Here is a 25,522-nt window from a genome sequence, read left to right on the forward strand (position 1 = left end):
CCCAATGAATTCTTCTCCCAAACCAGGCAGAGAAGAAAGGCCAACCCTACCTGGTATAAATACATTTTATTTTAAACTATAGGCACTGAAGGAAGGTCATCCAGTAGACACACCCAGATTATCTACAGGCCAGAGCACCCCCAAATTAGTAATACAATTCATGTTTAAAAATACAGCCAAACTGATGAAAGATAATTTGCTTACTGCCCTGACATCACCACCGAAGCATGGGGCAAGCCAATCCACAGGTTATTTTTATATAACTCTGTGAGGCATTTCCAGAGCAAATAAAGTTCAGTGGGCAGGGCAGTGACCCGGCTGTCTGGTTCCAGAGCTTTTCAGCCCCCTCAAGGCTCGTCATCAGTGTGTGGAGGTCTGTGGGTCAGGGCATGGCTCCATCGGATGTGCTCCAGGCGCACAGGACGTGGGGTTTGTTCTCTGACAGTTCCAGTTCCTCACCTCTCCCACGTGCTGGCTCTGGCTCATCCGTTTGGGTTGCACAGCCTTTGGAGCTGCTCTCAGTGTTGTCAAAGGGTCACAGGGCCTGCTGTGGGCATGGCTGGTCTGCAGCAGGTGAGTCACACATGTAACTCCATTAATTGAACAGCCCAGCTGAGCCTTGGTGGCAGCAGTGGTCTCCTCAAACTCCCCAAGGCAGATGGGACACCTCTGCATGGGTGGCACTCAGTGCACACCATGGTCCAGGTCAAACCTGCAGTCTGAAGGCCAAATTTAAGGAAGGAGCTTCCTGGACCACCTTCCTGCTGCGTGCTGGGATGCTGGAGTAGCACCACCCTGAGACTTGTGGATTGCTCAGGATGCTTCAGGATACCCCTAGCACTGCTGTGGAGGCTCCTGCCAGGCCCTACTCTGGCCTGTAGCAAATGTGGTCCAGAAAAATTCCTCCCACTGGCAACATGTTCTTCCTACTTTGTCAGAGGAATCAGTGTCACTCCCCTCCTTTTGCAGAATATGTGCAAATCACCTCCTTTTGCAAAGTTTGGCCCAACCTGATTCCGCAAATGGAGCAAAATTATTCCCGCTGCGGCATCACATTCTGTGTGGAAATGTTTGCAGTGCCTTCTGCATCCATCCCACATTCCATCTCTCTCTCCCATCCTTCATGGGGGTCCCTCAAAGTCTGCACAAACTTTTCTGTGACTGGAGGAGGGGGGGACCACAGACCTCTGGAAAAGTGGGGCAGTGTTCACTGATGCCTCTGCATCACCCACTGGGCACCACAGGATGAAAAAAGGAGAGTGATGTGTGGTGGAATCCTTTCCTGCCCAGCTCCCATCCCAGGCCTGATGAGTTTGGTTTGGTTTGGTTTGGTTTGTTAGTTGTGTTACAGAATTTCAGGTAGTTGGTGGGTTTGATGGTTCGGGGTTTTTTACAGAAAATACCTTTTCTTAAAAGACAGTGTTGAAGAGTCATCTTTCTTTCTTGCAGTGGCACAGAGCAGGGCATGTTTGAAGCAGGAGCAGGAAGGAGCAGAGTTTCCTGCAGTGTTTTTTATTCTTTCCCAGTAATCTGGGACTGCAGAGCCCATGCAGTTATCCCAAGCTGCAAGGAATTTCACAGCATGCCCCAGGGATGCCAAAATACAGCACAGCTCCCCAGGTACATGAGTGTGGAGCTTCCAGGCTCAGGCAGGACAGGAGGTGCTGGAGGGCATCCAGGCTGGGAGAGGGAGGATGGGTTGGGGGCTGGAGCTGTCTGGGATGCTGCATGAGATGCAGGAGAAACAGTGCCAGGAGATGGAGAGGAATCCAGGAAAAGCTCCAGGGTTCAAAGGAAACTTTCTGTGCACCATATAAGTGGATGGGGCAGATGAGGGGCATGGGATACTCTTGTTTGGATTTTTAATTTATCATTAATCAGGATATCATGTCTCTTTGACTTTTTTTCTTTTTGCATTAAATTTCAATTGAAAACTCGAGAACAAGTAATTGGGTAGCCTTGGGGTGATAATCAGAGCTGGAAAATAACTCCTCTGTCACTGCCCAGGGAACGGGCTGGTTAATGAAAGGATGAACTCTGCAAACTCCCCCAGAGCGTCTGGGGAGACCCAACAGGATTTGGCTGCAGGTTGACTTCGAAGTCGCAGACACAGTTAGGCAACTGACTTATGGAAATGGGTGTAGAGAGGAATTAGTCATCGCTGTTTGGTTAATAAGTGCCTCGGCTATTTTACAAGTCTTTTTTCCTGCATATGCAAATACATCTTTTATTTTTCCTTTTGTAATGAAACATATAAATAGCTCCTTCCTTGAATCTTCTGTGCATACAGTTGTGTCATGAAAATAATCATCGTGCTTTTGCCTGGCTTTCTTTAGCAGCTGCTTCACTTAGCTTTGTTCTAAAAGGAAGATCTCCTGTGTGTTGTCCAGGGCAAGAGAGCAAACTTTGGTGTGGTGGCTTTTATATCTCCCCAGCTTTGCAGAGAGCAGCTGCAGGTCAGAGTATTTGCAGCAGCAAAGCCCTTTGTCTCAGGCAGTAGGAATAAACTGAGATGAGAAAGATAGAAGGCAATTTATTTAGTTGCTGGATTTCAAAGGTTGTGCAACCTGCACTGAAAACACACGGTGTGGAGACCGAACTTCTCCTGTTCTTCAGTATTCCCCTGCTTAATGTCTACTAAATTTTAGTAGGATTAATTTAGTAAATTTAGCAGACGTATCAAGGAAAGGTCACTGTGGAGACAGACAAGAAAAGTTGCATGGGATGTCATGCAAGAACCTCTGCAGCATCACTTAGAGCCCAGGGGAAACTTCTTGTTCCGAGCACCATGCACTTCCTTGTGCCATCCTCTAGAAGGGTTTTTATATGGTTTTCTGTGTTGCCTTGTGCTGTTTGCCACGTGTTTCCATCACATACATCCATTTTCATACCCAGCCTTTGGACAAACCCCTTCTTTCTCCCTCCTGGAGGTCTGATGGAGAGGCAGCTATCTCCCTGTCTGCTTCCTTCTGATGCTGACCCATAAATCACGTCACTGGGATAATCCTTAGTCATAGCAACCATCAGCTCAGGCGCAGGGTGACCTTTTAATGCCAAGCCCAGGCTGCCCTGATCTTCTGGTCGGGCAGGGAGCCAGTCTCTGCCATCATTTTGTGAGACGCCAGAGAGCAGCCAGACCATTAGGATGCTCCTGGCCAGACACTGGGTCTGCTGAAGATGCTGGAATGAATGGGCTGGGCAGGTCAACCTGGACCACCAAGCCCAGGATGGCCACCATCATTTCCTCTGCATTTTGTTTAACCTCTCTGTTGCTGGGGTTTTTTTTCAGTCCTGGTGGTGCTGGTTTATTCCCTCCTCCCCCATAAATCAAGCCAACCAAACCCAACACAGTGGTGCATCTGGAAAAGTGACCCTGTGTCTGTTGGGGGGACAGTAGGGCGCAGAGGGCAGACACCATCTCTGGTGCAAGCCGTGGCAGTTATTGCAGGAGTTGGTGATATTTCTGCAGTACCTGCTTTCTGGTGGCTTTGCTCTGTTGAAATTGCAGCCGCTCCGCGCGCGTTGAGTAATCTCCCCACTGTTACTACAGAGTCAGTCTGTCTGTCTGTCCTCCCCCCACCCCGAGTTTCAGTTTCCTCCTAATTCCCTCTGCAGGCAGCCGTTGTGGCTGGTGGCGTGGTGTTGCTGATGCTGAGCCTCTTGTCTCTGTGCCTCTTGCAGAAGGATTTCTCCATGCGGGAGGAGCTGCAGCAGCGGGACGTGGAGCGCTGGCTGGGGTTCATCACCTTCCTCTGCGAGGTCTTCGGCACCATGAGGAGCAGCACCGGGGAGCCCTTCCGAGTCCTCGTCTGCCCCATCTACACCTGCCTCAGGGAGGTAAATGCCTTCCCATCTTGGCCTTCCCCACCAGTGGGACAAGCTGTTGGCTGCTGTGTGGGGATGTCCGTGGTCCGTGGAAAGGCTGTGGCTGCTCCATCCCTAGAAATGCCCAAGGCCAGGCTGGATGGGGTTTGGAGCAGCCTGGGGTAGTGGAAGGTGTCCCTGCCCATGGCAGAGTGTCAGAACTAGACAGAGGTTCTCTAAGGCCCTTCCAACTCAAACCATTCTGGGATTCCATCTTTGCTTTATAATTCCTAGAGGTTTGCTCTGCCAGCACTTCACACTTCAAAAGTACTTAAATTTGCAGGCATGCTTGGCTCTTCCTGCATATTGTCTTTCTTCTCATTAAAGCACAATAATTAAAGCACGCACTCCCTTTGTCCAGTGTCTAGAAAGGACCAAAGTTGGAATGGCAAACCAAGCACTCTAGTTTGCAAATCCCAGTGTTGTGAAAATCCCCACCTAAGCTGCTTAAACAGCTTCTTAAAGCAGGTGAAGCCGCCTGAATAGATGAGACAGACCAAGGGGAGGAAGGAGGGAGAGAAATGAAGTCTCTAATGTCCTTAGACCCAACCCAGTGCAGCAGAAACTCAGCCCTGTCACCAGGGTTGGGGATTTTTCAGAACCTAATTTCCTGATGAGCTCATTGTTCAGCTCCCCATGGCTCAGAGTGCTGGCAGAAACCTCAGTGAGTACATATAGAAAAGACAACTCAAGTGTTAATGTTCCATGGAGAAGGAGAGGGCTTTCCTCCATCCTGTTTTAAAGATGGCTTTGTCTCCTGCTGGTATCTGAAGAATTACTTAGAAAAGAAGACTTACTCAGAAAAAACCCGCCTTGTTGCCCAGGGTTGGAGCTGTGAATCTCAAATTGTCAGTGGTGCTTCTGTCAGGCCATAAATAACTCACTGTAAAATAAGTTTAGACCTCAGGCAAGGGAAGGATAAAGAAAGTGCTGGTGATGACTTTTTTTACATGCATGGGAAGTTTCCTCTGAATGCCACCGCGCCATAAACATTTTGTCTGGGTGGTAGCACTGTGGGCAGAGCTCACAGATGGTGACTGGAGCAGTGAGGAGTGCAGGCCTCATGATAAGGCAGACATATCCAGAGGAGGAGATGGGAGAGGGATGCTAAGAATAGCAGAACTTCCCCAAAATCTCTGCCCACGGAGGTATGTGTCACCTTCTGGGGAAGATCTTGACGTCTAGCAAAGCCCCCGTGCCCATCCGCTTCCCATCGTAATCGTGACACAGCACAGCCCTGATTCTGCCAGAGTTTTTCCCTGCCCACTCCTGTCTGCCCTCGCCGTGCTGTCGCTGTCCCTCCTGTCACCCTTCTGCTCTGTGGGGACACGGTGGTGAGCTAGAGGTCTGCGGAAGGACGTGAATTTCATATATCAAGGATATTTTTTGCTACAGGGCAGCTCCATAAAAAGATTCACTAATTATATCAAGATGTCATGCGTAAATTTGCTCTTAAAAATACATCTCTGTTCCTTAGCAGGACAGGTCGGTCCCTGTGGTGTTGTTTGTCACAGATGACTTTACTAGATGATCTTTAATAGCGAGATGATCTTTAGGTCCCTTCCAACCCAAGCTACTGTGATTCTAAGAGGACTCTTAGCTTAGCTGACATGGGTGAGCCTGACTCTTCTGGCTCCCCTGGCCCAAAATGCTTGCTCTGTGACTGCTCTCTCTGCAGTGCTTTGACCTTGGTTCACCCCTCTTCCATGGCTCTGGAATGAGTTTTCATTCTGCTGCCTTTTTTTGTCATTGCCAGCTAATCCTGCTGCACAGGGCCAGCCCAGGGGAAAGGGTCACAGATTTATCAGCAGTGCCAGGCTCTGGTTGGCAGATGGTTGCCAGGGCCAAAGGTGGGCTGCAGACACAGCTGAGGAGGTGAGGGTGTGCTTTTCCAGCTGCACCCTAGAGAGGACGGGGACATCTGAGCAGGCTGACCCTGCTGGGTGCTCTGTGTTAGTGTGGAAATCCCTAACTGTGCCGAGTGCTCATCCCTTGGTGTTCCTCATGAGCCACATGAGCTGGTGTCCCAGCACAGAAGGGGTTGTCACCATGGCCTTTAAAGTTTGGGACTCCCACATGCCTCAGGACAGATTCACAAGGTGTAGTAGCACTCACCATGTTTTTTTCCCCTTCTGCTGATCAGAACATACATCCCCAAGTAGAGTCTCAGCCCCTCACCCGTAATTCCTTTCATACTGAGTATTCCCCAGCAAGCTCTCTCTGTGTTGCCCACAGTCCTGCACAGCTCCTTCTGCCTGCATCCACCCATCCTTAGACCATAAATCATTAGCAGACGCAAGATAACATCTCTCCCTCTGCCTGTCCTTTCAGCTCACTTGCTTTTTAGTTTCTCTTTTTTTTTTCTCCTTTTTCCCTTTTCCTTTATAGCTCTGGCAGACTCAGCCAAAGGTCAGCGAGGCAGTGAGCAAGAGGAAGGGGAAAATTGCCTGATGACTGAGGCAGGAATGTCTCTTCCCTTCCCCCTGCAATACTTCCTCTCTCCAGCTCCTTTCCCCCAAATAAAAGCTTATTCACACCATGATTAGCTGGGTGGGAGGGGGTGAGGGTGGCCATGAGGACATCAGTGCAGGGTGGGGAGGAGCTGGGGACATGGCTGGGGCATTGAGTGACAATGCTAGTGCTATTGATCGATCAGTGTGGATGGGTTGGTCCTGTGGGCTGGGGAAAAAAAAAAAAAATCAAGTTCATTTCAGGTGAGGCTGGAGTGATAAGTGCTGGGGTTTGCTGGCTGATTGACCCGGCGCCCATTGCTGTCCTCAGGGAAGCAGGCAGGCCTGTGTCACACAAGGCAGTGGGTGTTTAACCATGGCAAAGGAAATTTGGGTCAGAGCTGCCTTTTGGGAACCAAAGGAGTAGCTGTGCCCCTTGGCTCAAGCACAGTCCAGCCAAATTTCTATCCCAGGGGGCTCTGCTGGATCCTCCTCCATCACTTGAGTTTGAAATGGGGGGAGAAGAAAGGGACTGCCAACACGACTGTAATGGCATCTCCCAGGAGCAGAATCCCTGCCAAATGAAAAAGTTTAATTTCCATAACTGTTTTGAGGGGTTTGGGGTGAGGTTTGTGCAGGCTGAGAGTGTGTCCTCACAGCGAGATCTGGTGAGGTCAATGTTGGGATTTTAGACAAAGAGAGGGTTTGCCAAGAGAAGTAAAAGGTGAGCCTGGCTCTTGTTAAAATGGTTTAATGGAGCACAGTGCATTTGGGTGGTAGTTTGGACTGAAATACTTGCAGTGGAACAGTGCATATTTTAGGTTGGAGAAAGGCAATGGATACCCAAGGTTGGCCCAAAGACCAGACCAGGAGACAACTGGGGAAAGGAGGGAGAGCCCTTTGCAGATGAGAATGAGAGGACTATTGCAGCACTCAGATCTGGGAAGCCTGGGAAAAGAATAACAAAGCAGAGATGTTAAATAGAAATAAAAGCGCTTTCCTCCTATTCTTCCCTCAGAGCTTCAGGGAATCGAGGGCGAGCTGGAAGAGGGCATTGTTCCTGGGATAAAGGCTTTCCCCAGGGGTGGTTATGCTGCAGCCAGGGCATTGTGGGTTTGACCCTCGCCTGCTTCCAGACCTGGCTGTTCTCACTTGGGAACAGTGGTGGCATCTTGCAGGACCACATTCTTCCATGAGCCATTTATCTGGTGAAAGCACTTTCAGCACTATTAGGAAGTTGTTCTGTCTCCTGTACATGATGGTCTTAAGCAAGAGTGATGTCCCACTCTCTCCTTCCAGCCCTATAAGCCCCCTTGGCTATGGCCTCAGTTTATTTCACAAAAGCACTCTAAATTTGTCCCTGAACACCTCCTTCCAGGATGGTGAGAAGTGAACCTGCTGACATCTTTCCTGCTCCAAAGCCTCTGCCCCATGTCCAAACACCAAGGACCATGCTGAGACATGCTCCAACAATGCTTCATGTTGTATGTCCCCCAAAACCAGCTAAAGCCAAGAGAAGAACCAAGGGACTTTGGTTCTTGCAGCCTGGCCATATTTCTTATTTTCTATGGCCTTTGGCAGAGTCAGCAAAAAGGAGAAAATGGGTGGTTAAGGCAAGGAAGAAGCAAATGTCAGTTAAACCATCAGAGCCTGTGCACAGTGCAAAAGTGCCCCGTGGCTACTGAAGATGTGGACATAATAAATAATATTATTTGCCATCTATTGTTCACTGATTGTCACCACTTTTGCCTTCCCTTGCTCTTCCCTAAGCACGGTTGGAGCTGGCTGTCCCTCATCCAGTTCTGTGCTGCCTTCTCTGTGTGTGAGTCGGTGGGGTGGCCGTGGGCCACCCCAGCTTGGTGCCCTCCCAGTTTCATCCCCTGGTGCTGCTGGGGAGGGGGGAACATTAGGATTAGATCCTGAGAGGCACAGCCCAGTTTTAGGTGACATCTGAGGTCTGCAGCGAAGGAGGGATCTCAGCCAGTGAGGCTGTTGATGGGTGTTCTTGGGAGGTTTGCCTCCTCTGCTGTCTGTCTCATCCTCAGTGAATGTTGGGACACCAACCCAGGAGGTGCCCCTGGGGCTGGGAGCTGCCACCTCCCTGCCAGCCCCCTGCCAGGAGCAGGTCGGTGCCAAGTGCTGCTTTGGATGCATTTGTTTGTTCTTACAATGCCATTTAGCAGCCAGGTAACCTGAGCAGTTGCCTGTGGCAGCAGAGCAGGGAGGTGGAAAAACTGGCTGGAGGGACTCAGGCTCAAGGTGATGCCATGTGGCAATAATGCCTCTGTGGTCTCTCGGGCACTTCTCCAGCTGGTGTCCCACACGGGCAGGCAGCACAGGGAGGGCTCTGCCCCCTCTCACTCCCCACAGTAACCCTGTCCCATCCCTTACCCATGTCACTGTGCTCTTCTCCTGCACAGGACTGATCTTTTGTTGTACTTTTAAGTTTCCTCTTGACATTTTGCTTTACCTGGCTGAGGTCCCTCTCATTTGCAGCTCCTTGAATACATTTCAGTACATCCCAGACGTGCTTTCTAACTTCATGAAGTTGCACTCTTTACCTCTTCCAGGTGACGGATAAGGATGCTAAATAGGGCAGGTCCTGGGATAACAGCTTGGTAGTTGTTACCATTCCTGGCCTTTGGGCAGAGTTGGGTTGGAACCCAATGGCTACAACCCTCTGAGCCCAACCATCCAACCCATTTTTTTGCCCATCTGGTTGTCCTGGCTTGGATACAAAAGGACTGGATATCAGGGGTGACAGGGAGCTGCCTTGGCACCATCCCACTCTGAGCCTTGGACAGAGCTGCTGGGGCAGGTTCAGAGCAAACCCCAGGAAGCAGCTCATCACAGAAAGGCTAATTAAACTGCAAAACTTTGTGCAGGACCAATTCACAGAGATCCCTCCAGCTTGAGGGGCTTATTGCTCCCGAGGCTGTGTACCCCAGGGTATCCCCTTTAGAGGGATGCAGTCTTTGGCCTAACCCAAGACAGATGATTTTAGGGTCTTAATGCCAACCCTGGGGAGCAAGGGCAGCTCCCAGGAGCTGTGAATCAGCAGGGATCAGACCCAGCAGGCTGGCAGCAGGCAGGACAGTTGCTTCTCTGCAGGAGTTGTCTCCTACCTCCAGTCTGGTTGGCAGAGACAGTCCCATTTCAGCATCGTTTAAAATCTTGGCACGCTCCCATCGCTTCCCTGCCTTGGTACACGCTGCTGACTGAAAGCCTCGGGGTGGTGGTGCAGGGAGGATAAATACTCCCTGTCTAATTGCCTTCCCCCTACGTCTGAGTCTGCGGTGCAGCGTGTAGACGGGTATCCACTCCCCTCCCTTCTCTTAGTGCCTGTTATCTCCTGGGGCCATGCTGCGTAATTTAGCAAAATATTCTAACACAGTAATTAACGTCTGAACTTCAAGAGGGCACTGCCTTTTCAATGTCTCCTTCAGAGGAAGAAAAAGGAAAACCTTCCCGGCTGCAGTCGGATGAGCGAGGAGGGTGGTGCTCTTTGGAAAAGAAAATTGTATCTTTTAACGTGGGTTGTGTTTTGTTAATCACTCTCACTTTTTAAAAAGCATCAGCCTTTTTGAGTTGAAAAAAGGGTCTTTGACAGTATAATGAGATGCTAGGATTTTTAATGCTACTCTCCGAGTCAGAGAGTGAAACAGAATTTTTGCTTTATCAAATGAGCAAAGGCACCTAGGGGCTTAGATCTTGACCCCACACCACACTTTCACTCAGGAAGCTCCAGGAGGCCAGATATGAACAGAGAAAATACGTATTTTCTGAAGAAGGGGACTTTCATTCTCACAGAAGTCCCCTTTTGGTTTCCCCTGTGTGGTTCTGCAAAAAATCAAAGATTTGGTCTTCAGTCCAGTGCGATTGTGACAAACTGGGAAGTGTTTTGTATGGGGAAAGGATGGAGGAGGAATGAGGAATGTGGGCATGGGAGGGAAGGGATTTCAGAGAAGGAGTGAAAAAGGGGGACTGGGGATCAGGGACACCAGGAGGAAGAGAAATGGGGAGAACGAGTTTGGGAATTGTCTTGGGATCCAGAAGATGTAGGTTGAAGACATGGGAGGTCTGGGAGAAAGGTCTGGGATTTGGAGCAAGTGGGGCATGTTGATATAAAGGGGATATGGACTTCCAGAGCCATGACAGGAGGCAGAGTGCAGGAGCAGGGTCTGCAAAGAGGAAGGGTGGATGTCTGTCTGTAGGACCACGCAGGGCAGGGGTGGATGTCCCTGTAACCTCTGTGCCTGCCATACATTAAAAAATAATTAACCATGCAAAAAGGTCCCACGCCCTCAGACCCCCATAGATGTGCTGGTAAAAACGCTCCTATGAATGCAGCTTGTTTGGGAAACAGCAGATTTCCTTTAATCCTGGTCATTTTGATCAAAGGGCATAGTTAAGGTGGAGGAGATCAGGTGTTACTTGGGAACCTATGAGGACAGGCCAAGGCAGGGAGGGCTGCCCATCTGCCCTGTTGAGTATTGCATGTGCAGGAACATATTCTTGGAAAGCCTCTGGACTCATTTAGTCCCAGCACTAAAACCATGCTGTTGTATCTTAAATAGAGGAGGGAAAATGCCACCCTCGTTTCTCTGGGACCCGGAGAAGTCAGAGGAAGCAATTTGTGCAGATAAAGAAGTGAAGTCAGATACCATCTCACAGGATGGTCCCTCCTCCTCGCGTGGCTTTGTTTTTCTCCCTCGCCCTCCTGTACCAGGCATTGTTAGTTCCCAAAAACCCTTTCAATGGGATGTAAACACAACTATTTGCGTCTGCCGCTGTGCGCTCGCTGCCTCTGCAGAGCCAGGAAAGCGCAGAGCCTCCGGCCAGCCAGGGTGGAGCCCGCTGCAATCAAGCACCATGGTCTCGCCGCTGTTTCTTTCCACGTTTTGTGTTTCCCCGGGACCCTTGGGATGAGATCACATCCTCCTCTCCCAGGGTTATTATGTCTTCGGACGGGCAGGATGAAGCCAGTCGTCTGGGTGGCTTGAACTCCCCGTGCACCCAGACCGGGTGGCTCTGGTCCGTCTGTCCTGCTCACCTTTGGGTCCTGGAGGTCCACCTCCAGCCAGGGGATGTGTAACCACCAGGCTACTGTTGGATTGCAGCGTCTGGGTTGATGAGTGACCAAATTTTCTTCATCATTGTCTCCAGTAATTGCCTCTTAATGGTTTCCATCTTCTCAGGAATTTCTTCTGCCTGTTCCAGATCCGGGGAGAGAGAGTGTCGTGTTTCATGGTTTCCCTTGCCTACAGTGGAAAGGAGTAGGAGGAGTTTCCCACGACTGGGTACAGGATTTTGTTCCTCTGGCCTTAATTCAATTTGCTGTTAAGTATCTCTGAGTTCCTCAGGAGCCTGACAAGGAGGATAACCAACATTTTGGTTTACTCAATGCAATAAACAAACTAATCTCTTCTTACCATCCTCCCAGGGAGTCCTGGTTGTGTAATAGGAGAACACAAATCTCCTCCTGAGCTGAGGGGAGCACATCAATGTAAAAGCAGTTGGTGCCACCAAAACTCAAAAACTCATTTAGGTTGTCCAAAGTATTTTAGAGAAGGTGTCTGCTATGGACATGGCTCTGGTGCTGCCGTGTTAGGACAAGCAGTTCAGCACAGAGCTCCTTGCCCCCTGTGCCACTTGGTCTGGGCAGCTGCTTGTGGGATCAACAATGGCCTGTGCTGGTGAACTCTTCCTAATGGAGCAGCAGGAGCTGCTGTCAGACATTCTCACCCAGGCTGAGACCACAACATCCCAGTCAGGCAACTGGGAGGAGTGTTCCCTCCATGAGACACACAATCTGGTGGCACCTTGTGCATCTTCTGTAGCCTTGAAGACTTCCCACATCCCCTGTGAGCAGAAGGGAATGAGGAGAGAAGCACCATTGCTAGTGGGAGCAGCTGGACACAGACTGTCTCTTACAGCTCAGCTGTGTTTTTAAATTCCAACAAATCACTTTTTGGAGCATGGCAGAGCCTGTGCCTTGTGCAGAGATCAACCTGGGAAAGGTTTTCCCCAAAAGGGAAAGGTTTTCCTCAAAACTTTGTGTTTGGGCAACCTCAGCATCAAAAGGGTAAGCTTTTTTGGAGCATGGCAGATCCTGTGCCTTGTGCAGAGATCAACACAGGCAGCTCCTGGGAAAGGTTTTCCCCAAAAGGGAAAGGTTTTCCCCAAAACTTTGTGTTTGGGCAACCTCAGCATCAAAAGGGTAAGCAGAAAAGATTTCAGAAAAGCTTCTAGAAGTCTGCTTCCATGGGCTCTCTTGTTTCTTCCTCAGAGAAAGCCAGTCTCACTTCCCTCACTTCCAGAGGGGCACTCAGTGCCCCTTTAGAGGGGATGGTGCTGGCACAGCTTGTTGGTGGGCACAGGATGAGCTCAGCTGACCTTCTGTTGTCCTGGGTCAAGAAACTGATGCATCTGATGGTAGCAAATTGTAGAAATCCTGAAACTGGCCCTGTGGTGGAGTATTTTGCAATCACTCATCCCCACAACCTTGTTTGTACTTTGCATTTTCCCAAGTCCTGGCTGTTTTCACCACCCTGTGCCCTGTGACAAGAGGAGAAGTGGAGCTGTGCCATTGCCTGTGTCTCAGAGAAGTGTGTGACTCTCCCCATGCAGGGCCATGCAGTCCCATGGATCTTATCTCAGGCGTCTTCCTTAAAGACTTGTGACAGTAGGTCAATAAGGGGCTGCTGGAAAGGCAGAGAATTGCTATTGATGTCTGTCTGCAGAGAGCCCGTGAAGCAGAACTGGCCTGTGCTCCCAGGAGGACCCACCTAGCAGACTGTGGGGATTCCAGGAGGTTTTGGGAGCAGGAGTTCCCCAGCTGTGGTCCATTAGAGCACTAAGACAGCCTGCAGAGCTGTGTTAGCACCTAAACTGCACTGTCAGATATAGGGGATGATCCCTGAACCACAGAATGCTTTGGCATGGAAAGAACCTTTAAAGCTCATCCCATTCCACCCCCTGCCATGGGCAGGGACACCCTTTCACTATCCCAGGTTGCTCCAAGCCCTGGGATAGTGGGCTCTAAGCTCCAAGTCCAGACTGCCCTGGGACACTTCCAGGGATCCAGGGGCAGCCACAGCTTCTCTGGGAAACCTGTGCCAGGTCTCACCACCCTCACTGTAAACAAGGTTCTTCCATCTATGTAGTCTGAATCTCCCCTTTCTTAGCTGAAAACTGTCACCCCTTATCCTGTTCCTACAGTCCCTACTAAAACCTTAGTCCATATCTTTTTTATAAGCTCCCTTCATAAGGAGGTGTCCATGATGATCCCAACCACAGAGCTGGAGCAGATCCATCTGTCAGAGGACCAAGTCCATCATGGTCCTTCCCAAGGCACTTTCCTGTTAAAAGCAGGACAGGCAAGCACCATGTCTCCCACACTTCCAGTACAGTATGTCCACTCTGCTTAAGCTCCAAGTGGCACAAATAACTGATCTTCCACCTCCTCAGGGAAATGTGTCTCCCTTTTCCCCCGTGGCCTTGCCCCACGCCAGCGAGCCGATTGCCGCACCTGGGCCGTGCGTTCGCAGCACGCTGGTTCCCCTGAGGTCATGCTCCACAGTCCCTGGGAGGGGGGAATACTGGGAGGCACCTCCTCATGACCCAGGTGCCGATGAAAAGCATACCTGTGGGCAGCCTCAGCCCCGAGGCTGCCTGGGTGTCCGTGCGTGTTGCCACTGGACGCGAGGTGCCGTCGGGAAGCCGGGGCGAGCGGCGCGTGGGCTGCGGTCAGCCTGGCTTTCCCTGGGTCTCATCCCAGCCTCTCCCTGGCTCTGGGTGGATATTTTCCAGGTTTCTTGTGCTTTCATGCTGGAGTCATCACCAAAGCGTCACAAACGCTGCATGCTGAGGGGTGGTTAGTGGCCAGCATTGCTTGTGTGTCATTTTGCAAGCGATATCGTACGCAGTAATTAGCACTGTGCCTTGCAGGAGAAGTATCATTGCATCTCGAAAGGGTAATGTGTGTGTTGGGCTGCTCCCACCCCATCTCCAGGGGAGAGCTGCTGAAGAACACAATTAAACCTGCGTGGTTTAGTGATAAGGGGTGGTGGGACGGGTTCTCCTGTTCTCCTCGTGGTGTGGGCACCCCTGAGAATACCAGGTAAGCACTTCAGCTTCTCAGCAGACCAGGTGATCTCAGAAAGCAGATAATAAACCCAAATATTTGGGGTGAGTCCCTTGTGTTCTCTTTTTGGTTTGCTCCTGGTGGCCTGCACCCCCTACATATGCATCTATTGCTGTTCAGGAGGACCAAGCTGGCGCTGTCTGTGAGGAGACATAGCTGCAGTTTTAGGGCTCCTTTGGTCCTTCAGCCATGTCTGCTTGTCCACCTCATGTGGCTTATGATGCTTATCTCTGCAGAGATGTGAAGAGAAGGCTCTGGGGCCATGGAGGCTGGGGCAGATGAGTCCCAGTAGCACGCCATGGATACCAGTTGCGCTCAAGAGCCACCTTGTGAGGCACTGCAACTCACCACAGCACTTCCAGGAGCAGACCCTAAAACTTAGTTTGGGTTCTTTATGTGAGTATCTAGCACCCGGAGCCCACCTGGGCACACTGGCTCTGCAGAGGACCTTGCCCAGTGCTCGTGTCTCTGACATAGGAATTTGAATGAGGAGGCGCCTGATATCTCACACCAGTCTGCAAGGCAGCGAGTCCAGCACCAGAAACAAAAGTGAGAAGCCTTTCGCAACTGAGGCTGGGTATTATATGACTGGCCGGGCAGATTCTGGCATGCAGCCTCCTCTCTTAGGAAATCAGGCAGACTCTTTGTCTGCTCTCCAGCAGGAACTGCTGCTTTCATTGCCCAGCTTCGCCCGATACAGGGGAAACCGGCTGGAGAGCAAAGGGAAGTTTTTCTCGCAGACAGCCCCAGCCTCCAGGGGATGATTACAGGTTAAACTGAGGAGCGCGTGAGTCCCAGCTCACCTGCCCTCTTGTCTGCCTCATGCTCCTCTTTCAGATCCCTCATCCACGTCCACCAGCTGGTTTGAACCCTGTGGGAACCTGGTGGAGAGGGATGGTGCCCACAGTGGGATTTGGGCAGAGGCACACAGCAGGGAGGAGCAGCTATAAATAGTTAAATAAATAATAATTCCAATGTGGGAGTGCTAATTGAATGGGTATAGAGTGTTTACCTTAAAATATTTTAAGTAAATATGAATTACATTGCAAACAGTGAATGCAGTTGGCTGGGTGGTCACACAGGTGCCGAGACTTTAGGACTATGATTATTTCTGTGGAACTCTCAAAATATTTTCTCTTTTTCTTTTTTTTTTTTTTTTTTTTTTTTTTTCCCCAGACCCCCAGACCTGGTCAGGTCTGACTCAGGGTCACAGAGCTTTGGGAAACACTGTGCTCTGGCTGAAGGAACCACCCCAGAGCTTTGAGTGCCTGGTGCACCATCAGTGGGGATGAAATACCCTTTGAGAAATACATGCAAGTTGTCATTGATGGATGAGGACATCCATGGTGGGACCCCAGTCCTTGCTGTCAGCAAGGTTCAGTGCCCACGCCAGGCTCCCTGATCTCCTCCTGCTCTGTCATGCAGGGGTCAGAAGCAGATAGTCCCCAGACCTGGTCAGGTCTGACTCAGGGTCACAGAGCTTTGGGAAACACTGTGCTCTGGCTGAAGGAACCACCCCAGAGCTTTGAGTGCCTGGTGCACCATCAGTGGGGATGAAATACCCTTTGAGAAATACATGCAAGTTGTCATTGATGGATGAGGACATCCATGGTGGGACCCCAGTCCTTGCTGTCAGCAAGGTTCAGTGCCCACGCCAGGCTCCCTGATCTCCTCCTGCTCTGTCATGCAGGGGTCAGAAGCAGATAGTGCCTACACCCCAGCATGCTACAAACATGGTCAGCAGCACACAGAGAAACAGTGGCATCGTTCTGATCCTCCAGGCCTCAGTCTGTTGCACTGATGCAAGTGGCTGGCAGCCATCTGTGGCCGTGGATTTGGACTCTGTTTGTCCAGAGCACCAGCAGATCTCACTGCTGGGCTTCCCCCTCCTGCCTGGGCTTGGTGGGCAGGCTGTGGCCTCCCCAGCCTCCATGTCTCAGGCAGGGGCTCACCTGCAGTGCCTCAAACTGGTATCTCTTGGTAGCCTGCTGGAGCAGTGGAGCATGTAGACTTGGGTGGACAAGTGTGGCACATGGTGCCTTGGAGGGCTGGTGGAGCACATGGTGCCTCTGGAGCAATGGAGCTGGTGGATCCTGGGTGGATGAGGTGCAGTGCACGGGACCTGGATGGACAAGGTGGAGCACATGGAGTCTCCATGGACAAGGTGGAGCACATGGCATCCTGATGGACACACTGGAGCACTCACATTCTCCTTGTTCAGCCAGGTCACATCAGATGTGATCAGGTGTCCACAAGGGCAGCGTGAAGTTGGAGGGTGCCTGCCCAGGGCTGGGGGTGGGATGTGTTCCTCTGTTTCGTCATAGGTAGGTGAGACTGTTCCTCATTAGCCAAGTGTCTGAGCACTTAACAGGGACATGTTCATCCTCACAAACACCTTTTGAGGTAGGGAAGCATGTCCCAACCCTGTGTGTGGGAAGCTGGGGCTAGTGAAGTTGCAGCCTTTCTATGACCACATATCCTGGGCAGGGAGCAGGATCACTGAGGAGACCGTGGCAGAGAAAGGGCTGGAGTCAATCCTTACTCTACTTTCATGCTTTCATTTTTGCGTTACATTCTTTACTAAAGAATACCAAAAATAAGAAAGGTGTTGTTAAAAGGTGTTGTCTGGTACTTTGTTTGCAGCCCTGCTTCATGCCATGCTCATGAGCTAAATACCCCAGGAGGGAATATCTGGACTACTGCCTGTTTATATTTTTCCCTAACTGATATTTTTTTTTCATTGTTGGTGTTGGGTTTAAAATAATCTCATGTTTTCTTGTGAAGAATCTGAGCTGTTCGTGAGAACTTAGAGCACACGGCTGGGGCTTAACTAACATTTTCCAAACAACTTAGCTGAAAGATAAACTGGGGGGGCAGGGGGGGCGGGATAGAAAAAAAACCTGTTGGATGATTTGAAAAACCCTGGCTGAAGCTTTGGCTAGCAAGAGGGACAGAGTGCTCAGTGAGATGCTGTGAACACCATCTTCAAAGCAAACAATCTGCTTTTTGCCAAAAACAGAAGACAAAGGTCTGAGAGCAGTGGTAGTTCCTTGTGTTACCTCTTCTTTCCCCTGTCTGGTAAACAGACATTTATTGTAGAGGAAAGGAAACAAGGAAAAATAAGAATGGGGCAGAGAGATGGTAAGGCCTAGAGTCACAATTCTGGTTTTTACTAATGGATATGACTTTGGAGTAACATTTAGTTACACTGAGGGATTTTTATATGGGCAGTTTTAATCAGTTCAACTGCTTTTAAAAAGTCTGCTTCTCTCTAATGAATGTCAGATGATAGTGAAGCCAGTTTTCCCATCTTCTCTTCTTTTGTTCAGTGGTTACTGCACACAGGGATTATCTCAGGGCCATCAGGGCTTGTTCATTCCAAAGTGGTGGGATAGAAGTTGCTATAGCTTTGAGCATTGCCAGTACCTGTAATTGTCATAAAGACGAGAACTAATTAAAATCCATATTTTTGGTCCCATTTTGAGGGTCCTTGCTCATGGCTTCATTGTTTGTGGGGTGAGACATGCTGAGCTCCTACACTTTGCCATTGTCAGGTGGAGCTGTTGACCCACGTTGCACACCCTCAGTCTGAACCAAGAGAGATGAGCATCTTCCTGCACCATCCTGTGCCATGCCCAACAACATTTTGGGTCTTTCCTGAAAGCTGCTCCTCCTTGCAAGCTCCTGTTTGTAGCACAGAGTTTGTGGAGAGCAGAGCAGGGTTGGAGTTGGTGCACATGGGACTCCATGGTTTCATTGGAACCCCTTGCCCTTGCAGCACTGTGTAACCAGCCTAGAAGGAGCCACATTAATTACAGGGAATTGGATGTAGCTCAGGCAGTTTTGTGGCTGTCAGAAGTGTCCCCACGGGGATGGAGAGGTTCAGGGGTGGATGGCAGAGCCCTTCCTTTCCAAACAGCCACTCCTAGGTCTGTGCTACTCCAGTGTTGTTGACTGATGGCTGTATTTATTCCCTGTGAGTGTTTTCTCACTGCCTGCCGTGGGATAAAAAAAGCAATGTAACCTAAACAAAATCTATTATGAAAGTTGTTCATGTAAATTTTACCCCATGTTTTGTCACTGCTTACTTTAAATTTTTGTGTGGATCTGTTTTCTCTCCTCCTTCTGATTTTGTGTCCTTTCCTCCTGGAAGTGTCAAAAGCCAAGCTGGACAAAGACATAGAAGGAAAGTTGTAAGGGAGGAAGAGGAGGAGGAAGAAGGTCACGCATTTCTCACTGTTTGTCTCTTCTCTCTTTTGCAGTTGTTGCAGTCTCAGGATGTGAAGGAAGATGCTGTGCTTTGCTGCTCCATGGAGGTAGGGAAGCACCTCTACACCTGCCCTGATCTTATTGCTTTACCCCTTCCATCCTTGCCCATGCATGTGTCAAGCAGTTGTTGGATGCTTCCAGACCCAACAGCTGTGTGGCCTCTCTGCATTTTGGAATGATCAAATGGATTGGAAGGAACCTATGGAGGTCATTTAGTCCAACATCTGTCTGCAATGATCATGAACACTTTTCCACTAGGTTGCTCCAAGCCCTGTCCAGCCTGGCCTTGGGCACTGCCAGGGATCCAGGGGCAGCCACAGCTGCTCTGGGCACCCTGGGCCAGGGCCTGCCCACCCTCCCAGCCACCAATTCCTGCCCAACATCCCAACATCTGTGCCTGCCCTGTGGCAGTGCAGCCATGGCCTGTGTGCTGTCCCTGCAGGCCTTGTCCCCAGTGCCTGGGCAGCTCTCCTGGAGCCCCTGCAGGCCCTGGCAGGGGCTCTCAGGTGTCCCTGCAGCCTTCTCTTGTGCAGGGGAGCAGCCCCAGCTGTGCCAGGCTGGCTCCAGAGCAGAGGGGCTCCAAACCTTGGAGCAGCTCCATGGCCTCCTTTGGCCTCACTCCAGCAGGTCAATGCCCTTCCTGTTCAGAGGACCCCAGAGCTGCATTCAGGATCCCAGGTGGGGTCTCACAAGAACAGTTTAGGTAGAAGACCACGGTGAGATAAGAGCCCTTGAGACTCTGTCACTGGGCTCCTGATGCATGTAAATGGATGCAGGAAGTTTGGTACCTGGAGTCCCATCACAATATTATATCATCCTGGTTCCTTCAGATCTCACCCTCCATTAAGTTTTTAATCACAGAAAAAGCTGTATTGGAGTAAAAGCTGCTCCATGACTTGCTGTGCTCAGCAGCAGTTTTGCAGAGAAGGAAACAACTGGACATGGCACTCAGAGTTCTGGTCTGGCTGACAAGGTGGTGATCACAAGTCACGAGTCGGACTCCATCACCTTGGGGGTCTCTTCCAACCTAACTGATTCTACAGTTCTGTGAATTCTAGCAGAGTTCTATTGGTTACTTTTTTTTGGGAAGTGATGGGCCCATGGGGACAGATTCTCTTCTTGCAGAGAGCAGTTGAAGTTGCTGCCTGAATAGTTAAAATTGCAAAGCAGATGAGGAGGCGGATTTGATTTTTAAGGTGAGGACTTTGGGGAGCTCTGCTTTGGGGAGCCTCCCACGGACTCATTGCTGTCCACCCCAAACTTGGACCTTCTCTGTGGAACCACCTAGGGCTTGTGCTACTCAATGAAGGCTCTCCAAGGAGTAATTGTTTTAGCAAAAGCCCTTGGCTGCCTTCAGCAAAGCAGCACGACAGGTATAAATGCAGATCTCGGCAGGGCAGGATTTGTTATGCACACAGGCGCGTTCTGCTTATTCCAGCTAATGACTGGGAGTCACTGGGAGCTCTGAATCAGCGAGTAAATGAAGGGCCAGGTAGAAGGCAGGAATACCACATCACAGCCTGCACTTTGTTTTGACAATAGCATGATTTTTAGGTGGGATTTTTTTTTCTTTTTTTTCAAAAGCAATCCGTCGCTGCTGCCTTTGAAGTCAGTGGGAGTTGAACCATTCACTCCTCCAGCAGCCTGGCTCGGATGCTTTTGAAAACCTCACCCTTCGTGTTCAGCTCTTGGAGCCTGCTGCTGGGTGGTTTTGGTTTTCAGAAGCTGTGACGCCTTTAACCTCGCCTGCACCAGGCAGGGCGGACTCGAAGGGACGGGAGGCGTCTGTAAAGAGCCGGAGGGGTGTTTTAACATCATAGACTGATAGAATCCTAGCCTGTCTCAAGCTAGAAGGGACCCACAAGGATCAGTAATCCATGGCTGACCCCTTCTTCTCCCGACAGCTGCAGAGCACCGGCCGGCTGCTGGAGGAGCAGCTGCCTGAGATGATGACAGAGCTGCTGGCGATAGCACGCGACAAGATGCTGTGTCCCTCCGAGTCCATGCTGACCAGGTCCCTGCTGCTGGAGGTCATCGAGCTGCACGCCAACAACTGGAACCCCCTGACGCCCACCATCACGCAGTACTACAACAAGACCATCCAAAAACTGACGGCTTGAGGGGCAGGGCAAGGTGGGGGTGGTAAGGGACGAGAAGAAGACACGCGCCTTGGAGGGACCCGGCAAGAGCTTTTCTGATTTAAATCCCCCAGCAGACCAAACCCCAGCATGCTCGAGAATACGTTCGTGGGGTGGGGAGGGAGCAGCATGTTTCTTTTTCAGCCGCGTCGCCAAGTGCCACCCCTCCTCCCTGCCGTGGTTTTGTTTTAGGGGTTTCTTTTTCTGAACTCATTGCTCAAGCAGCAGCAGCGCATCCCGCCGGGTTATTGTTTGGCTTTCGAAAGAAGACAGAGAATTTGGAAAAGGAGGGGGAAAAAAAAATAATCTAAGTGGGGGCTAGTATTGTTTTCACGCCGTCCTCCTGCCTTGCCCTGGCCAACTGGCAGGAGACAGCACGCAGCAGATGTCTCGGGAGGACAAAGCCAGGCACACACTACACCAGACGCTCATAATTGATGGCTTTTGTCAAGCGGGGCTTGCGTTAGGTCCCCCCCTCCTTCTCTTGTTTTCGACTTTCTGTGTGTTCCCCCACCTACCCGCCACCCCTTCAGAGGCAGATTGGAGAGCGGGACGACTTTCTTATTTGCACTGGGTATACTTTCCTCGGGCGTTCGTGGTTTCTTCTTCTCTTATTGTGTTGTTGGACGGACAGTTGTGAGCAGCTCGGGGACGGGGAGAGCAGCGCCTTCCCCCGAGCTGGACAGCGGTTTATGTGAAGATGCTGAAGCAGAAGGAGTGTTTTAAAGGAGTCCTAAAGCCACTGCAGAAGTTACATAGCCACCGTCATCTTGCCAGTAACCTCCTCGGTGGATTGAGAAGCGTGTCCTTTGAGCTGGGGGCTCTAAAAACAGGGGATTCTGTGGCTCTTGCTGTTCAAGTCGCCGTTATTCCTCAGCCACTATAATCATTTAACTTTTTTTTGTAATAATTTTTTTTTTTTCCATTGAAGGAGTGCTTTATTGTTATTACTGTCATGGTTGTAATTATACATTTAAATCCAGGCCTGTTATAGTTGGGCCTAATAATGTACAGGGCAAGGGAGAAATGAAGGTTTGATGTTTTTTGGAGACTGGTAAAGAGAAGACAAGCAGCGTGTAGCGAAAATGAAAAGGTAAAAAAGAAGAGGGAAAAATAGAAAAAGCCAAAAATAGAAGTTTGAGCCTGGCTTCTAACTAGCTGAGTATGCTATCCAGCTTTCCTAGGTGTGTGCAGTGTGCAGGAGCAGCTCTGTCCCATGCTCAGTATAAGTGGCACAGTGCCATCAAGGGATGGGGGACATCTTCAGAGGGGCAGGGTGTGCTCGGGGATCCCCAGGGAGCTCCAGGATCCCCTCATGGCTCCATGCTGGAGCATCCCAAGGGAGAGGACAGCTGTGGGGGCACTGGGAAGGTGCCACCCAGAGGGTGAGAGGATGGTCTGGGGCAATACCTGAATCATGAAGAAGACATGGTGGGCTCCTGTGTGCTGATCTAGCAACAATTTGACTTAGGAAATCCCTCCAGGTGATTTTCCTAATGAAACCTAGCAAGGGTGCAGGCTGCCCCATCCTGCCTGCAGGAGCCAAGGAAGGCATGATGGCATCAGCCCATGATGGTTTCTTCTCACTGTTCAATTTATTCCTTCTATGATAAGAGAATTTATGCCACAAGGGTGGCACACACGGAGACAGGCTGGGCCTGAGCTCAGCAGCTCAAACCTGTTTTTCCAAGCAAAACGTTGGATTTCTGGTGGCTTGTAGAGAAGAGAGATTTCACCCCGGCCTCCTTGGATGTGCAGTATGTTCTTGGGTGCCTTATGAATGTGTTGGTCTGTCTGTGATGGGGAGGAAGCTCTTGCTGCAAAATTTAAAGGGGAGAAATTTCCAGCAGAAAATGGATTGCAAGCGGGTGAGAGTTTGATGCTGCAGTTCAATATTACCTGAATTTTCGTCTGGTTGTCTGCTGATCCAGTTTCATTCTGCACTTGGAACAAGAGGAGCTGCAAACAGGAGCTTCAGTTTTCCTGTCTACCTAGAAAGCAGCAAAATGATTGCTGAGTTCACTAGAATTGTCTGGAAAAACTAATTTTTGCTTCACTTACTCGAGCCCAGGAGCTTCGCACAGTGACGGCGCCTTGCGTTGGGTCAGCTTCATTAGTAGCAATGTGGTTTGGTAGTATTAATGAGCAGATGAACTTCATTAGGACGGCAAAGCCCATCAGTATTACAAGGCTCAGGGCTGTGCCCATTGCTCTTTTGTTTTTTCTGCTCCCTGAACTCTCAAGGAGTGGAGGAGAAGGGGATATAACACCCATCACAGTGCACTCAGGCAGAGTGTCAGTCTTCTGGGAGAAGGCCTGAAAAACAGTTTTGTCTCGTTTTGGTTTTTTTTCTTTTTTTTTTTTTTTAAGAACAGCAAAGTCCTATAGCAGGGACAGCAACCTGATAGGTTGGGGTGCCAGGGATCCTGCCAGCAGTGATCCAGGCTGCCACTCTGGCCCCTGCAACTTCTTACTTCCCACAGAATTTTTTCTTGGGATGTAGTGAAAGAAGAAAAAAGAAAATAAAAACACAGATAATTGGGGATTTTTTTTCTAATAACTTGAATTTTCACCCATCAGTGCATCAGGAGGCTTTCAAAGTGTAAGCCACAGGGCAGTATTTCTCCTAAAGCATTTTCCCTACCCCTACCTGCTGTGAGAGCTTATTCTATTTTCTCATTGTGGGGCAATCCTGCATCCCCCACTGACCAAGCTTGGCCCATGACTTTCCCATCCAACACTGGAATGAAGAACTTTCATGTGAAATCCGTCGGTTTTTAGTGTCTTGCCATTTATCTCTGCTATTAGCATACATTCATCCAGCCATTAACTGCTTTGATACATCAGTCACTCTGTTGATGTCTGAGAATCAAAATGTTGACCAAAAACAGGGGTTTCTCCCCAGAAATTACATGCTGCCAGTGGTATCTTTCTGCAGTCCATCAGCAGGAAGCCGGCAGACACATGACATCATTCACCAGGAAAAGAGGGAAAAGAGGTACCATGAGGACATTTGATGGGCAGGATGGGGAACAGCGCTGGGGAATTTTTGGGGGTGAGAGCATCTGGGGATCCTGGAGTGTTTTCTTCTCTGTCTTTTATTTTTTTTTTAATCTTTTGGCTTACTTTACAGACAGTCGCCAAAGAGCGTAATTCTCCAACACGTATTTTTGGATGCAAAGCCAACGGCTACATCTTCCCTAAATCAGCCAGATTCCATCTTTGCTGCTCAATAAAAGTATTTGTGTGGGGGTTTTACTGCGTTGTCCCCATACAGCTACATCAGCAAAGGGGGAAAGCAAACCCCTCGGGCCAAATGTGTGTGGGGCCAAACCTCAGGGTGGTGTGGAGGCGAGTGGCTGCAGCATCATCTCTGTGCCCGTCTCCCTGGGATGCAGACCAGGTTTCCTGGCACCCTGCCAGGCTCCCCAGATTATTATTCACCTCCTTCCTGGTAAAAACCTTTCCAAACTGACGAGTTTTGCTGCACAGAAAGTGACTTGCTTGGTTTCCCCATGAGGGATTCCACTGCTGTTCGGAGAAGTCTCGTGTATATGGAGGTGAAACAAAAATGGGGAGGAAAAAAAAAGGAAAAGTAAGTGATTTGCTTGGTTCCCCTATTCCCCTGAAGGAGATTAATGAGTATCTATTCTTGGCATGATTGATGGCTTTGAAAGAAAACTTGTCAGAATAACTTATGATTTATTTTCGTGCTTATTTTTATAACACCCTCACTTGGAAATCTCTCAAAATCTTAAATATGATTTTTTTTTTTTTTAATTTCCCTGCTGGGTATTTTATGGCTTTACACTAATTTTGCTCTTCTTGGTGATAGCTATTAAGCAGTCCTGGTGATATTTTCAGTATTTTTTCAGAAGAAATTATACTAAGGGTTGCTAAGTCCACTGTCAATAGCCAAGGGAGCTGTGGTGTCTTGCAGAACACGGAGTTAACGCTAGCAATTTTTTTTTATGTATTTATTTGCATTTGAAAAAGCAACATTTTTAATTTAATCATATTTGTTAAACTAAGCGCTTTAAAAATTTTTAAAAATATTAAAAAAAAGGAAAAAGGTTTTGGGGAGAGTAAAGACTAGATATTCATACTTAGAGAAGTCACAAACTCATCGTTTTCAGCATTTCAGAGACTGTTAAAACAAGGGAGCTCATAACTCTTTGTGGCAATTCAGTCTTTGTTTATAGAACATCCAGACCCACTGTATGCTATAAAATGCATCATCTGAGTAATAAATGTTTAAAGCTTGACATTTCCCCATCTCTTTGTGGGTACGCACTGTCGCTTCTCCTGCTCTGGGAGGGACCATCCTTTCGTTCAGGATGGAAGGAAAGGAATGTGTGGGGCGTGGGAGCAGAGTATCCCTCATGGTGGAAAGGCAGCTCAGGAGGGCTCTGTGGGGATGGCTCAGTGCTCCTGGCATCCTGCTGCTCCTCCCCTGAGGCTTGGTCCCTCTCCCTGTCACTCCTCCCAGGGGTGAAAGCTTTTGGGAACGGTGCAGAGGGCTCAGAGCTCCATGGATGGTGGATTGAGCCTGTCTCCTCACTCAGCTGCCCACTCCCCTGCTCCCCGTCCTCTGCCCAAGGTGAATTTCCAACCTCTTTGTGTCCTGCCCCAGCTGGGCTTGGGGGTCTGTTGGA

General features: G+C 49.7%; 1 protein-coding gene across 3 annotated transcripts in view; it reads left to right on the top strand.

Moving 5' to 3' along the window:
- The window catches only part of CTIF (cap binding complex dependent translation initiation factor), a 147,480-nt gene extending 122,348 nt beyond the window's left edge, over window positions 1-25,132 (top strand). For all 3 annotated transcript variants that reach the window (XM_039733335.1, XM_039733334.1, XM_039733336.1), the window contains 3 exons: window positions 3,682-3,837; window positions 18,723-18,776; window positions 20,634-25,132. In XM_039733335.1, the coding sequence (XP_039589269.1) occupies window positions 3,682-3,837; window positions 18,723-18,776; window positions 20,634-20,849 (426 nt within the window). In that variant the 3' untranslated portion in view covers window positions 20,850-25,132. The remainder of the gene's footprint in view (window positions 1-3,681; window positions 3,838-18,722; window positions 18,777-20,633) is intronic.
- Window positions 25,133-25,522: the final 390 nt, after the last annotated feature.

Source organism: Passer montanus, unplaced genomic scaffold (assembly GCF_014805655.1).
Source record: "Passer montanus isolate IOZ18808 unplaced genomic scaffold, ASM1480565v1 scaffold86, whole genome shotgun sequence".
NCBI lineage: Eukaryota > Metazoa > Chordata > Aves > Passeriformes > Passeridae > Passer > Passer montanus.